Source organism: Arachis ipaensis, chromosome B1, assembly GCF_059453495.1.
Source record: "Arachis ipaensis isolate K30076 ecotype BB chromosome B1, ASM5945349v1, whole genome shotgun sequence".
NCBI lineage: Eukaryota > Viridiplantae > Streptophyta > Magnoliopsida > Fabales > Fabaceae > Arachis > Arachis ipaensis.
Genome location: NC_142436.1, coordinates 138,399,382 through 138,411,415, shown reverse-complemented (window position 1 = coordinate 138,411,415; position 12,034 = coordinate 138,399,382). Strand labels below are relative to the sequence as shown.

The 12,034-nt window shown below is 37.2% G+C and overlaps 1 protein-coding gene across 1 annotated transcript in view; it reads left to right on the top strand.

The window, feature by feature from the left end:
- Window positions 1-1,817: 1,817 nt before the first annotated feature.
- LOC107619611 (endoglucanase 25) overlaps window positions 1,818-12,034 on the top strand; it is a 65,636-nt gene continuing 55,419 nt past the window's right edge. Inside the window, 2 exon segments of the mRNA XM_016321914.3 lie at window positions 1,818-2,131; window positions 2,133-2,185. Coding sequence (XP_016177400.2) covers window positions 1,818-2,131; window positions 2,133-2,185 — 367 coding nt within the window.

The following is a 12,034-nucleotide window of genomic DNA, read 5'->3' as shown; positions in this document are numbered from 1 at the left end:
ATGCACTTATTTCATTACTCAGTTGCATTGTTAATGCATAGGCCATCCATCATGTATACTCATACATATATTCCTAATCTAAACATGCATGCTTCTTTTTATTCTATTTAATTTACATTTTCAGCAAAACTCTTAACAATAACAATGCAGTTAGTTCTATTTTATATTATTTAAGAATATACTACACTTATAAGATTCATGCGGGTCTTTAGGCATCAAGCACATCATGGGTGATTACTTATCAACTAGCCACTTAGAGCATATATTTCCAAGTGTGAAGTGAGTTGTGACCAAATTTGTTTGTGCATGCATGACATGGAGGCATAAAGATGGGAATTTAAAATAATCTAATGGCAACCATGTGGAATGTTTAAAACATACATGAATAGGTAGTTTCATTCAATTCACTTAACTAAACATGATATGCACTTCTTAAATTACACTAATCAAATGACCAAATTTAAAATTTTAAACTAATTTGGTGTTTAAACAAAACTAATAATCAAGTGCCATGTCAAAACTCAATATAAACATCATTAAAAATAGCATAACATTACACAATTCTGAATTATAATGCCTAAAAATAACAAAATTTAAGACAAATACCGGCCAAACATAAGAATTAAACAAAAAGTTTCACTCAAACATTTCATCGAGCATATAGTGTGCACAATATGTAAACAGGGATTTTAAACTCAATTTAAGCAGCAATCAATCCAGAAAAATCAGCCGTCAAATATTTTGGAATCCAAAAAGTATCAATCCATTAATCTAAGCTTAATCTAAACACTAAAAGCAGAATTAAAAATTAGTTAAAATAAACAAACGAAAGAACACGAACAGGAGGAAGCATGGAACCTGCGTTGGTGAAAGGGGAAGAATGAAAAGAGAGGGGTAGCAGAGGCAGTGTTGCAGCGGCACAGAGCTCAGCCGCTGCTGGGTTGCATTGGGGTTTCTCGTCGGGGTTAGGCTTTGTATAGAGACCAGTGGTAGCGTACAGGGGATTGAGGAGAAATGGAGAAAGAGGGAAGAAACAAAGAAGAGAGGGAAGAGAGAGGGAGTAGGCGACTGTGGTTGCCGGTGGTAATGGCGGTGCTGTCGGACGGAGGGCTGAAGCGGCGAGATTCTTGGATTAATCGAGAGAATGGAGGTCACGCCGTCTTGAGGGAGGGAGTTCGTTGTTCTGATTCCATAACTAACGGTAATCCTAATTTGTTTCAAATTTCAAATTAGAAAGAAATCAAAATTAATTAATTACCCATAATTTAATTTTAATTTCAATTAAACCCCATTGTATGTATTGTACAATAAAGATATTGTCTCCTCATACTTTCCCGAATAAAAAAGGACCAGAAAAGGTATCGTCGTCCAAGAATGCATTGGATCCCCAACGGTTCAATAAACCCATGCCAGCAATCAAATATAATAAAAAAAGAACTCAGAAACAGACAAAAATGGCAGCTTCTTAGCTTCCATCCCAGGTCACGTTCACAGGATTATTGGCATAGAAACCACTTAATGTTGACGAAGAAAGTATACATAGAAAACATGAAATAGTTGTAATTTAAATATGAGAAGAATGCAGAAAATCAGAATTAAGGAGATTGGATGCAATGCCGGGAGGAAGAAGTCAACATAAACTCTCTCTCTCTCTCTCTATATATATATATATATATATATATATATGCAGCCACTTAATTATTTGCTTATTATGGTTGGAGCATTATTAATTCATTTGTTTACTAGTTTATATGGTATATATGTTTGTAACTTGTAAGCATTTGAAGTGAAGCTAGGGATTAGATTAGATTACGAGTATGTTCGAACGGGATTCATGGAGTGGCCCACTAGAGATTCATGCGGCGGACGATGATAAAATCCACAACATGCTGCAGCAACGCGGACTTGACAAGGCCGCGCTGTTGCGGCCACTGGACGAGACTGAAAGGAGCTGGCTCCTCAGTCCCGAACACAAGAGTAAAATGAATAAGAAGATGAAAAACATGGATCTTGGCTGCATCATCATAAGTCGCAAAATATTTCTCTGGATGATTGCCACCATTGCCATCTCTGCCTTCACTGCCGGCTTTGCCACTCTCATAGCCAAGACCGTCCCCCGCCACCACCATAAGCAACTACACTCTCGCCCTCCACAAGGCGCTCTTGTTTTTCAATGCTCAACGCTGTAACACTCGTCAAATCCTTTTCTTTTTCCGTCTAAATCCTCGCTCTCAACTTCTTTATTCATGCTTTTCTTTTTTAAAATAACTCACGGCACCAGAAAATTAATGAACAAAATTTTACTATAATCATTTAATTATATAAAAAATTTTCATGTTGTAATGTTGTATATATGAACACATCTTTTGAAACAGAAAAAGTATTGTGAAAATTAGTAAAGCTAATTTTAGAAAATATATAAATAAATAATAACTAAATAAAATGAGAGGTAATAAAAAATTTTAGTTTATAACCTTAGAATTTTAGTGGTTGAAAAAGAGAAGAATTATATACCTCTAATTGACGGATGGTTCATATTGAAGAGACTCACCTATAAATTGAGTTTTTCTTTAATTCATTTCAATCAAGTCATCCAGATAGAATAACATAATATTTCTTTGAGTAGTTTTCTCCTATATATAGAGAGAGAAGTGTGTTCTCCTTTTGTCAAGAGAGAGTGTTATTGTAGTCTCCTTGTGATAGAGAGAAGTTGTAATTCTCAAAGAAAGTTATTCAATTGTTTCCATATTTTATACAAATTTCTAATTTTTCATCTCTATATTTTGCTGTGTCATTTGTCTGGTACCTAACAGTGGTATCAGAGCCTAAGGTTGCTGATTAATTTTCTTTTTTTTTTTCCGCTGCGAGTTACCGTATAAAAAATGACAGCAAAGTATGAAATTCTGAAATTCAGTGGGAGTAATTTTTCCATATGGAAATTGAAGATAAAAGCCATTATGAGAAAAGACAATTGCGTGACAGCAATTGAAGGTAGACCCACTGGAATTACAGATGAAAAATGGAAGGAGATGGACAACAATGCTGTTGCAAACTTACACTTGGCACTAGCTGATTCAGTTTTATCAAGTGTAGCAGAGAAAAAGACAGCAAAGAAAATTTGGGATGCTCTCACCAAATTATATGAAGTCAAGTCACTTCACAACAAGATATTCTTGAAGAGAAGACTTTATACTCTTCGAATGAGTGAATCCACATCGGCAACGGATCACATCAACAATCTAAATACGCTATTTTCCCAACTCTCATCGTTGGAATATACCATAGCGGAAAACGAACGTGCAGAGCTCTTACTTCAAAGTCTACCAGCTTCATATGATCAGCTTATCATTAACTTAACTAATAATGTTTTGACTGATTATCTTTCTTTTGATGACATGGTTGCTGCGGTTCTTGAAGAAGAATCTAGGCGCAAGAATAAGGAAGATATATTAGAAAGCTCAAAACAAGCAGAGGCTTTGTTGATGACAAGAGGGAGATCAATGGAGCGTGGTTTCAGTGGGAGTCAAAGTAGACCAAAGTCACAAAGTAAGAAGCAGGTCAAATGCTACAATTGTGGAAAGAGAGGGCACTTCAAGAAAGATTGTTGGAATAAGAAGAGTATAGAGAAGATTCCAGAAGGATCAAGTTCTCAAGGATGTGTTGCGAGCACCTCTGATGATGGAGAAATCCTGTATGGCGAAGCAACAATTGGTTCTAAAGGTAGCAAACAGCTCACTGATGTTTGGATTGTTGATTCAGGAGCAACATGGCACATGACTCCTCATCGTGATTGGTTTTGTACATATGAACCTGTCTCGGAAGGATCGGTGTTTATGGGAAACGATCATGCCTTAGAAATTGTTGGAATGGGTACTGTCAAAATAAAAATGTTTGATGGTTCTATTCGTTCACTTCAAGGGGTAAGACACGTGAAAGACTTGAAGAAGAATTTGTTGTCGATTGGGCAATTGGATGAACTTGGTTGTAAGACCCATATTGAAGGTGGGATCTTAAAAGTTGTTAAAGGAGCTCTTGTGGTAATAAAAGTAGAAAAGATTGCAGCAAATCTATACATGCTTGTGGGAGATACTTTGCAAGAGGCAGAGGTATCAGTTGCTTCAACAAGCCAAGAAGAAATGACAATGATATGGCATTGCAAACTAGGCCACATGTCAGAACGAGGCTTGAAGATTCTTGTAGAACGTAATCTCATTCCCGGGCTCAAATCGGTAAACTTACCGTTTTGTAAGCACTGCGTTACAAGCAAACAACATAGATTGACGTTTGGTAGATCAACTGCTCGGAGCAAGCACATATTGGAGTTGATTCATTCTGATGTGTGGAAATCGCCGGAGATGTCCCTAGGAGGAGCAAAATATCTTGTATCATTTATTGATGATTACTCTAGGAGGCTATGGGTGTACCCGATCAAGAAAAAGTCAGACATGTTTGCGATGTTCAAAGAGTTCAAAGCAAAGTTAGAACTTGAATCTGGAAAGAAGATCAAGTGTTTAAGGACAGATAATGGAGAAGAATATGTTGATGGTGATTTTCTAACATTTTGCAAGCAAGCAGGTATTCAACGACAATTCACAGTTGCATAAACGCCTCAGCAAAATGGTGTAGCAGAGCGAATGAATAGGACTCTCCTAGAAAGAGCACGAGCTATGTTGCAAACTGCAGGTTTAGCCAAGTCTTTTTGGGCAGAAGCTGTTAAAACCGCCTCTTATGTGATAAATCGGTCACCATCAACTGCAATTGGATTAAAGACACCAATGGAGATGTGGCAAGGTAAGCCACCTAATTATTCTTCTTTACATATATTTGGTTGTCCTGTGTACGTGATGTACAATTCCCAAGAAAGAACAAAGCTAGACCCAAAGTCTAGAAAATGTATATTCTTGGGTTATGCTGACGGAGTTAAGGGGTATCGCATGTGGGATCCCACTGCCCGCAAGGTAGTTGTCAGTAGAGATATGATATTTGTAGAAGATGAATTGCAAAAAGAACAAGAAAATGATAGCACTATTAAAGAGATAACCACTGTTCAAATAGATAAAAAATGCAAAGAAGGTATTGACTTCAATGAAATATTTTCTCCAGTGGTGAGACTAACTACTATTAGAGTAGTTTTGGCTATGTGTGCTGTATTTGATTACATCTAGAGCAATTAGATGTAAAGACTGCTTTTCTTCATGGAGAACTTGAAGAAGAGATATATATGCTCCAACCAGAAGGTTTTGAAGAACAAGGAAAAGAAAACTTGGTTTGGAGGTTAACTAAATCTCTGTACGGTCTAAAACAGGTGCCAAGGTGTTGATACAAAAGATTTGATTCTTTCATTATTAGCCTTGGATACAACAGACTTAGTTCAGATCATTGTACTTATTACAAGAGGTCTGGTGATAATGATTTTATCATTCTGATGTTGTATGTGGATGACATGTTGGTGGTAGGTCCCAACAAAGATCAAATCCAAGAATTGAAGGCACAGTTGGCTAGGGAGTTTGATATGAAAGACTTGGAACCAGCAAACAAGATTTTAAGGATGCAAATTCACCGAGACAAAAAGGATAGGAAGATTTGGCTATCGCAAAAGAATTATTTGAAGAAGATCTTGCAACGCTTCAACATGCAAGAATGTAAGCCAATTTCAACCCCACTTCCTATGAATTTTAAATTATCCTCAAGTATGTGCCCTAGTAGTGAAGCAGAGAGGATGAAAATGTCTCGAGTACCGTATGCATCAGCAGTGGGAAGCCTTATGTATGCCATGATCTGTACAAGGCCAGATATTGCTCAAGCAGTTGCGGTGGTAAGTCGATTTATGGCAGATTCGGGTAAAGAGCATTGGAATGTTGTTAAGAGGATCTTGAGATACATCAAAGGACCCTCAAATGTTGCATTATGTTTTGGAGGATTAGAATTCATTGTCAATGGATATGTCGACTCAGACTTTGCAGGTGATCTTGATAAACGAAAATCTACTACAGGCTATGTGTTTACACTTGCAGGAGGAGCTGTGAGCTGGCTATCTAAATTACAGACTGTTGTAGGTTTATCTACTACAGAAGCTGAATATATGGCAGCTACACAAGCATGCAAGGAAGCTATTTGGATCCAAAGGTTGATAGAAGAACTCAGGCACAAACAACAGAAGATTTCTGTGTATTGTGACAGTCAGAGTGCCTTGCACATTGCAAGAAATCCTGCCTTTCATTCAAGAACAAAACACATTGGAGTACAATATCACTTTGTTCGGGAAGTAGTAGAAGAAGGAAGTGTTGATATGCAGAAGATTCACACTAAAGATAACCTAGCAGATGCCATGACAAAACCAATCAACACAGAAAAGTTTGAATGGTGTAGATCCTCATACGGCCTATGGAATACATGAGCAACATGAATTTTGAAAATTTATCAAAATTAGCTTTAAGTGGGAGATTGTGAAAATTAGTAAAGCTAATTTTAGAAAATATATAAATAAATAATAACTAAATAAAATGAGAGGTAATAAACAATCTTAGTTTATAACCTTAGAATTTTAGTGGTTGAAAAAGAGAAGAATTATATACCTCTAATTGACGGATGGTTCATATTGAAGAGACTCACCTATAAATTGAATTTTTCTTTAATTCATTTCAATCAAGTCATCCAGATAGAATAACATAATATTTCTTTGAGTAGTTTTCTCCTATATATATAGAGAGAAGTGTGTTTTCCTTTTGTCAAGAAAGAGTATTATTGTAGTCTCCTTGTGATAGAGAGAAGTTGTAATTCTCAAAGAAAGTTATTCAATTGTTTCCATATTTTATACAAATTTCTAATTTTTCATCTCTATATTTTGCTGTGTCATTTATCTAGTACCTAACAAGTATGTCTTATCCACTATTCCTAACTTTCTTTTCTTGCAAATTAAACTATTTGTCTTCTGTTACTCCTATATATAGTAATAGCATATCAATTTTCTTTAATCCATTTTGATATTATAAGAAAAAAATATCATTTTTCTGTACAAAATAATAAGCAGGTAATATATATATATATATATATATATATTTTTAAATGTTTGTTATTTTTTTTTAAATATATCTCAAACATTTAATTTTATTTAATTTTATTTTTAATATTTTTTATTTGTATCATTTTTTTAATTTTTAATTTTATTCTTAATATTTTATATAGAGTTAACATCTAAAAATATTTTTGACATAAATACTAATAATAAAATTAAATGTAATTAAATATTAAAAATAATTTAAAAAAAACATAAATTTATGAAAAAAAACCATATTTTATGCTAATACGTAATATATATAACACAACTCTAAATTAATTGTTTATACCACGCATCATCAAATTAAAGTTATATAACTTCCTTATTATAGACGCTTACTCTCTCACAAAAATACGACGGCGATGGAGGGATCATTTCACCAAGTATTTTTTTTTTCAAAAATATTAGTACATTAAAATTAATTATTAAAAATTTAAAATTAATTATATTAATTATTAAAAATTTAAAATTAATTATATTAATTTAAAATTAATCATTATTATATTTATAATAAATATATATATTTTTAATTTATTATATTTTAGTATATATTTTATATTAATAATTAATTTTAATATATACATAATTTTTTTAGTGTTTTTTATTCCTTGACTTATTCCCTCTTTAGTCTTTATATCTCTTTTTCACTTTTCATTTTCATAATAAAGATAAAGTATCTACTATTTTTATCTTCTTTTAAATGCTACAATACAAATATTTTTTCTCTCTGGTTGAAGATATATATAAATATTACATATTTAATAAATATTATTACTTTTTATTAATATTTAATTATTAATAATAATTTATATTTATATTTAACAAAATTTACATATATAAATTAATAAAATTTATTTATTTAAAATAATTTAATGACTGTGTGGAACAAATATATATATATATATATATATATATATATATATATATATATATATATTAACCGTTGTCATGCATAGACTACATATATAAATAGAATTTCATTACACATTCAAGCAATTTTACATCCAAGTTTATCCAAGTTATTTAGTTTACGTGGTGGAGTTTTGTCTTCTTCTTCTTTCTCCTCCTCTTGCTTCTTCTTCTTCTTCTCCTTCTCCTTTTTCTTCATCTTTTTTTTTCATTATCGTCATTGTCATCGTTACCACCACCATACCATCACATCCATCTCCCTTCCTCCTTCTCCTCCTCCTCCTGTTTTTTTTATTTTAATTTCTTTGATCTCCTCCTTCATTTTCTTCTTCTTCCTTCATCATCATTATCGTCATCACCAACAACACCAATATTTTGCTAACATCTTTGTTGATTCTGATTCTCTGTGGTGATTGAATGAACCGAAAATATTATCAAAACAAAATTATTGTATAATACCAAATGAACCAAAAATGGTTTATTATATAAATTCAAATTTAGAAATGCACACGTCTCGAATGAATCGAAAATATTATTAAAACGAAACCATTGTATAATACCAAATGAACCGAAAATTGTCCATTATATAAATTCGAATTCAGAAACACTTGCATCTCGAATGAACCGAAAATTAGTTCAAAACGAAACTATTGTATAATACTGTTCCATTGCTCGTAATCCAAAATGGGACGGATATGGAGTGCACCAGGATAGAGGGGTTGCGGGGGCCTGGTCTTGGATGGATTCTAGTATGAGAGCTTCTCCGGGTCACCGAGTTGAGGAAGCGGTGGGGCCACCTGCAAGGACTCCAACGTTCAAGTCAGTGTCCGTATAAGAGGCGGCTATTAGGGATATGTTAGGTGACGTACCTTTGGAGAGGGGTAGGTCCCTCTCCTCTTATAGTCCGTACTCGGGTGGGCCTCTTGGGGCCAGGCCCACTTTTCTGGAAGCTTCTGCTAGCTGTCCAGGTTCCACGTGGATTGGGAAGGGACAGTAAGTCCCTTCCTAGCTTGGGTCGCGTGACCCATCGGGTCGGCCGCTCGGGCGTAGACCCGGGTCATCGTTGGGCCGGATCAGAACAGTGCCCCAATGTGCCAGGTATGGCGTAGCTCGTGGCTAGCATGTTTGAGCTGCTTGCCCCCACCGGTCTAGTTCTCTAGGGGTCAGTAATCTGTGGTAGAATTCGTGCCCCCAAAGCGCGTGGTCTTTGTCCGTTACTAGAGACGTTGTCTCGATTCTCGGGCCGAGCATTTAATGCTCATTATGGCTGATTTGAAGCTTGGATGAAAATTCCATTTTACCCTTGACCTTCGCGCTTTTTTAGTGGCAGTTAATGTTCTTCCTTCTCTCGCTTCGCTCTTTATTCCTTTATTTTGCTTCCAACCTTTGGCATTTTCTCCAGGCTTCTCTTCTTTCTCAACGCATTCACTCTAGGCTTTTCCAGATTCGCTTTCCTTTAGTGTCGCTGCACTTTCTTGGAATTCGCTCTTCTTCATCTCCTCTTTCCCTGGTAAACATTACCTATCTTTGTCTTTGATGGCTTAATCCTGGTTTCATTTCTGCCCGCATCTGTTGCATGCTTCTTTCCTTTCTTAGGTTTGCTTCTTTCATTGCTTAGGTTGTTTGTAATTCTTCTTGTTTGGGTTGCGCTACTGCTTAATAGGTTATGGGGGGGTGCCATTAAGTTGATAGCTTTTTTACTCTTGATTGACCATAGATTAGTATACTGTAGAACGTAGCGCTAGTTTTGGTTTACCCGACTTTCCGTCCTCCCGAGCTTGACTTTGAATGGTGCCCCCACTGTAGGTATGGCAGTGCGGCCCGTCCCAAGAGTTCCCGTGGTGGATTGTTATCTTTGGGTCACCTCAGACGTCAAGGATTCGGCTTCTAAAATAACTCTCGAGGAGCTCTAGTAGTTCCAAAACTTTGACCTGCTTTACGGAGGGGTCCCGAAGAGGAGAACTATGGTACATTCGTTCCCGGTGACCGGGAGCGTATCTGCCACATTTACATGGACATTCCTCGAATCGCTGATTGGCTATGGTTGTGCAAACCCATGTTCACCAACTTACGGAACGCCGCATCCCGACCTATTGGAGCTTCGGGGCTGGGGCCAACTTCTTAATAAAGAGTACTTACAAAGGGTTAAGCCAGCAAAGTCGGAATATCGCCGATGTACTGTTGGCCATATTTGGTAAAAACAACCTCAATCCCCATCTATTAATTGGTGATCGCGAAACGGGTAGAAGCTATGTAGGTAAGTTACTGGGTAGCCGTTACTTCGTAGCCACTTGTGATTCCTTCTTGCTTGATTTGTTTAAGTTGCATTCTGTAACGACTTTACTTTTCGGTTTTCAGTGTCCATGGCTGCCGAGCAAGTGGGTCGAACAGCAGCGACAGCTCGGTGACCTCTTCTGCCGAAGCTCTGACCTCCCCAGCCCCGAGGTACAATCACACCCACAGCCTTAGGAAATCATTGGCACTAGTGCTGGCGTGGCTCCTCAACCGGAAGAGATTCTCGAGGAGGACTTGGGTCCCGAGGTTACCATTGTTGAGAACCCTAGGAAGAGGAAGTCTGCCTCTAGTTTAGAGGGAGTTCTCACTGTGATGGAGAGGAACTTCAATGCTGGGGGCTTCATCGATTCCCAGCTTCTGCCGGGCACTGAGGAGTTCTTCCATGACGGGGATTCAAGACCATCAAGGATGGCAAAATCATTGATATCCCAAGAACTTGATTTGTAACCTTTGTATTTCGTACTTCTTGTGATTGGGCCAATGTGGCGCCTTGTTTTGTATGGTATTTTAGAGCCTGTGGATTAGGAGCTCAACTTTTTACCACTTTGTCATGAATCGACTATTATTAGGCCGATGTCATGCCTTTAATTTTTAACCATTTTTATTCACATGAAATTTTGGTTTTATTGGTCTTGTTCCCGTTTGGCTTTAAAGTCACTAGCCGTTATATGTTGGGTACTTAAGATTTTGTTGGCTTCCGGGGTGATCAGTCCCGAAATGCCACGGGGTCAATGATTAATCACATTAATAGCAACAAAGAGAACAACATTAAAAACGATAGAGAAATAATCGTATTAAATATACGATGGGAATGATATCTTTAAAACAAAAGGCGAGAAACCGAAAAGTAAGAAGTAAAAGCAAGGTACTAGAATAGAGGACAGCTAGTCATTGGGTCGCATGTCGCATATTACAAGTAGAACCTTTTCAGGTTTGTTGCATTCCACGTTCTCGGCACCTCTCTTTCGTCCAAATGATCTAACTTAAAAGCCCCTTTGCCGACCACTTCTTTCACCCTGTAGGGGCCTTCCCAATTAGCTGCTAGCTTGCCTTCTCCTAGGGTCGGAAACCCAATGTCGTTGCGTCGTAACACCAAATCATCTGGCTCGAAACTCCTTTTTAGTACTTTGGCATTGTACCTTAAAGCTACCCTTTGCTTCAACGTAGTTTCTGATAGGTGGGCCATTTCCCTGGTTTCATCAATTAGATCCTTCTCCACTACTTCCTTAACCCCACCGAGGAGTAATCTTGGGCTCGGTTCCCCTATCTCTATAGGAATCACCGGGTCGACTCCATAGGTAAGCTGGAAGGGCATTTTTCCGGTGGAGGACTGTGGCGTCGTCCTATAGGACCATAAGACTGAGGCGACCTTGTCAGCCCAGGAGCCCTTTTTCTGGCCGAGTCACTTTTTCAGGCCTTTGAGGATGATCTTCTTTGTAGCTTTTACCTGGCCGTTGCTCTGCGGATGCTCAACTGAAGAGAACTTCTACCTAACTCCTAAGCCCAAAAGGAACTCGCCAAATTTTTTATCCGTGAATTGCGTCCTGTTGTCTGAGATCACGACCTCTGGTATTCCGAACCTAGAAACCACTTCCATCCACATGAACTTCCGGCAATTTATCGATGATATACTTGCCAACGGTTCTGCCTCAACCCACTTGGTGTAGTAGTCGATAGCTATAATTAGATACTTAACCTGCCCGGGACCTGTTGCAAACGGACCCAAAAGGTCGACTTCCCACTAAGCAAAAGACCGGGAGGCCAACATTGAGC